The 1,226-nt window shown below is 54.6% G+C and overlaps 1 protein-coding gene across 1 annotated transcript; it reads right to left on the bottom strand.

Moving 5' to 3' along the window:
* Positions 1-357: 357 nt before the first annotated feature.
* Positions 358-739, bottom strand: J3D65DRAFT_668288 (uncharacterized protein; the record flags this gene model as incomplete). The annotated part of the gene is made up of 3 exons (XM_066803106.1): positions 358-482; positions 528-659; positions 712-739. 3 exons carry the CDS (start codon positions 737-739, stop codon positions 358-360), a joined length of 285 nt encoding a protein of 94 aa, XP_066654221.1.
* Positions 740-1,226: the final 487 nt, after the last annotated feature.

The following is a 1,226-nucleotide window of genomic DNA, read 5'->3' on the forward strand; positions in this document are numbered from 1 at the left end:
GAGTCCCACCTCTTTCGACCCCCGCGACAGCAGCCGCTACAAGACACTTTAACAAGGCTGATACTAGGGTGGCCACGAAGTAGGTTCGAAAACTTTGATTCAACTTTTGATACCTTTGGAAACCACCAGTGTAATCCTCCTTCGCGCTTCCGTTTGTCAAGATCTCCAACAATTCCGTGCTTCTGTAGTGAAGGGCCTTCCTTGCCGAAAGTTATCCTGTTTTTGTTCTAAGACAGAGCCGAGTGGAAAAGGGAATCTCGGAGGAAGCGGCCTATTCATGATCTGTATGGGGGATGTCAGCTCAAAGAAGCGGGCACTGGGGTTATTTGCGAGAGTAAACTTACGCCTTCGGGTGTGTCATTCCCCCGCTCGAGCTCTTTCGAGAAGCTTCGAGACGCGCATCATGCGCCGAAAGCGCCGCTTCCAGGCGGCCGGGGACGCCGGATCGTTGTAGCGCTCGATCATGTCCTCGGCAGGATCGTCTTCCCCAGTCAGCGGGGACGGCATGAAGAATTCGGGACGCTTACAGTCTTCGCCTCGCACTCTAGGCCTTCCGATCTCCTCCATCTCCTCCATCGCCAATCGGAAACATTGTAGGCGGTCCGACATGCGGCGAGACCGCTGCTTGGCCATCTTCAGCCAGTTGTCGATGTCGTCATCTTTTCTGTGGTCAGCCGGGTACGAGTTCTGACGGTGGAGCGTTGTGCTTACAAAGACCTTGAGTGAGGAAGCCGAGCATGTTTGTGGTGGAAATGGTAGAAGGTAGGTGGTGGTTGGTAGTGTTCAGTGTTTACATTCGGCGCTGGAAGTGCCGTGCCAAAATGCTGCGCCGGCGACGAAAAGCAAGAGGCGAGCGCCTGCGCCTGTCGGCGTTCGGGGGGCGTGCGTTTCATGCACCGCCCGTGGGAGCGTTCATGAGCGAAGAGGGACGGCATTGTTTTATTCACGGATTCTGGACAATGGTTTTGTTTTCTGCCGTGAGTTTGCTAGTAGAGATCTATATTTCTCCCTCAGCTTGACCCGCAGCAACGAGTCTGTAGCTGCAGTGTTCTTTATACCGCTCATACGCACTCAATGATCCTGCCAGGTTCCAAAAGCTGAGGACGGCGAGAGCACGAAAGGGTGAGGGAATCGCGTGTCCTTCAAACGAAGCTGGAAGGCATCAGCTCATGCCATCGTCTCCGGAATGCCAGCTGGAGCCTCACCTTTTCCGCCCTTCAGCGGAT

The sequence above is a fragment of the Phyllosticta citribraziliensis genome (genome assembly GCF_038025025.1).
Source record: "Phyllosticta citribraziliensis strain CPC 17464 chromosome Unknown J3D65scaffold_7, whole genome shotgun sequence".
Taxonomy (NCBI): domain Eukaryota; kingdom Fungi; phylum Ascomycota; class Dothideomycetes; order Botryosphaeriales; family Phyllostictaceae; genus Phyllosticta; species Phyllosticta citribraziliensis.